The sequence below is a fragment of the Lagenorhynchus albirostris genome, chromosome 21, assembly GCF_949774975.1.
Source record: "Lagenorhynchus albirostris chromosome 21, mLagAlb1.1, whole genome shotgun sequence".
NCBI classification, from domain to species: Eukaryota; Metazoa; Chordata; class Mammalia; order Artiodactyla; family Delphinidae; genus Lagenorhynchus; species Lagenorhynchus albirostris.
The window spans coordinates 5,854,860-5,857,186 of record NC_083115.1 but is presented as its reverse complement, the minus strand read 5'-3'; the positions used below and the strand labels follow the sequence as shown (position 1 = coordinate 5,857,186).

Sequence of the window (2,327 nt, the reverse complement as noted above, 5' to 3'; positions counted from 1 at the left end):
TAAAAATTGAAATAAGGGGAAAAAATTATCAACGAGCTCAAACTTGTAATTCCAGTTTTACTTCAAGAGGATAATATAGGGCTTCCCTGGTGGCGCAGTGGTTGAGAGTCCACCTGCCGATGCAGGGAACACGGGTTCGTGCCCCGGTCCGGGAAGATCCCATATGCCACGGAGCGGCTGGGCCCGTGAGCCATGGCCGCTGAGCCTGCGCGTCCGGAGCCTGTGCTCCGCAACGGGAGAGGCCACAACAGTGAGAGGCCCGCGTACCGCAAAAAAAAAAAAAAATTGACCGAAGGAGATACCGAATGCTTCCTGATCCCGAGCCGTCAACCCCTTCGCCTTGGCTACCTACCAGTCGAGCGGTGGGCGCTGCCTGGATTCTGCGGGGCTGGTCAGGGCCGCGGGGGCGGGGAGGCGGCGGCAGGGTGCTCCTCCGGCCGACAGCGGCCCAGCAGGTGGCGGAAGGCGCTGCGAAAGACAAGGCTGCGGCAGTAGATGAGCGGGTTGAAGGCAGAGTTGGCATAGCCTAGACAGTTAAGGGCGAGGAAAGCGGGGCCGGGCACTAGAGAGGGGCCCCCGAGGGCGCGCAGCACGTTGACTACAAAGAAGGGCAACCAGCAGAGAGTGAAGTTTCCCATGATGAGCCCCAAGGTGAGCAGGGCGCGGTGTTCCCGCAGAGGCAGAAGGCGCGCCGGCCACCGACCGTAGGAGGGCACCCCTGCGGGCCAGGCGCACGGCCCCGCCGGGGCGGGGCACAGGGAGCAAGACCGAGCCCGCGGAGACTCCTCTGGCGGGAAGCGGCCCAGCTCCCGGAGCAGAAAGCGCAGCTGGCGCGTAGCCACCGCGAAAACTCGCGCGTAGACGAAGAGCATCACCAGGAGCGGAAAGTAGAAGGAGACGGAGGAGAGCGGCGCGTAGGGCATGTTGGAGGCGAAGGTGCAGCAGCGCGGATTGCAGTGGCAACGCTGCGCCTCGGCGTCGGCCCCGACGCGCCACCATTTGCTCATGATGGGCGCAAACGACACCAAGGCGGACACGACCCACACCGGGACCACTGCTGCCCGGGTTCGGCGTTTGGTGACCAGCGCGCCGTAGCACAGCGGGTCGGTCACGGCCAGGTAGCGGTCCACCGCCAGGGCGCACAGGGTTTCCATGCTGACGGTCACACACAGCATGTCCACCGAGGTCCACAGCTCGCAACCGGTGGCGCCCAGGGGCCAGTGGCCGGTCAGCGCCAACGTGGCCCCCCGCGGCACTACCAGGAACCCCACCACCAGGTCGGCTGTGGCCAGCGAAGTCACGAACACGTCGGTCATGGTCTGGAGTCTCGGCGTCCGGGCGATGGCCACGATTACCAGCAGGTTGCCCCCCACGGTGGCCAGCACCGCCAGCGCCAACAGAGCCCCGCTAGTGCCACCGCCCACGGCACCCCGGGCAGCCCGCTCGCGTTGGCAGTATTGGGCGCCCGGGTGAGGACATCTGGCCACGGGGCCAGAGGGCTGTTCCCGTGCGGCCAGGGAGCCATTCCCGCGTCGCGCGCGGGGCGGGAGGGAAAGAGGGAAGGGGTCTCGCAGCTTACACGGCTCAGGGGACGGGGCAGCGGGCCGTGGGAGCGATTCCCCCGGCCTGGGCCATCCTCCCCAGTCGACCCGCGAGAACGCACAGCCTGCCCCCCCCCCCCGCGCTGGGTGCCACCACTGGGGAGGGGGTGGGAGGAGGAGTGGCGGCCCTTAAAGGGGCAGCGGCCAATAGTCGCGACGCTCGGCGTCTGTAGGGAAATTGGGGCGTGCGTAGGGAAGCACGACGGATGCTTGACTCCTCCATTAGCCAAATCCGGAGTAAGATGTGTAAGAGGTAGGTCACGCCGTGTGTTCTCTGCCACGATGTGTCCGCTCCTGCCATGACCGGCGCCTGCGCTGACACGCTCAGCGCAGCGCTCCAGCGGCGTGGGTTTTCTACACCAATTTCCCCGGAAGGTCCAGCAGCAACTCTCGGGGAAGACACAGGAGAAGCCCCCAACGCTTTACCTTGTCGGAGGAAAAGGTAGCCCTCCCAAGGCAAACAAGACGACCCACAGCAGCCCCTCTTCTACTTGGGTGTCCCTCCCCCTAAGATATTGTAAGTTAAGTCATAGAGGGCAGCCAGGGTCTTCCCTCTTCTCCCAAGACCCCCTTCCAATGAGATCTGACCCCCTTCGCTTCTATCCACTTACCCTCCCTGTCGCTCTAGTTTCCCTTCTTTTTTTTTTTTTTTCCTTTTCAAATCTTCCATTTTCCAGGAGTCTTTATCATCACCTCCTCATTTGAATTTGGATTTGGCCTCAGGTA

General features: G+C 63.7%; 1 protein-coding gene across 1 annotated transcript; it reads right to left on the bottom strand.

Annotated features, from left to right (window-relative positions):
* Window positions 1-348: 348 nt before the first annotated feature.
* ADRB3 (adrenoceptor beta 3) lies at window positions 349-1,674 on the bottom strand. The gene is given in 3 exon segments (XM_060136709.1): window positions 349-410; window positions 413-1,408; window positions 1,411-1,674. Coding segments are annotated over 3 exon segments (1,173 nt in total). The 5' UTR covers window positions 1,526-1,674.
* Between the last annotated feature and the right edge of the window lie 653 nt (window positions 1,675-2,327).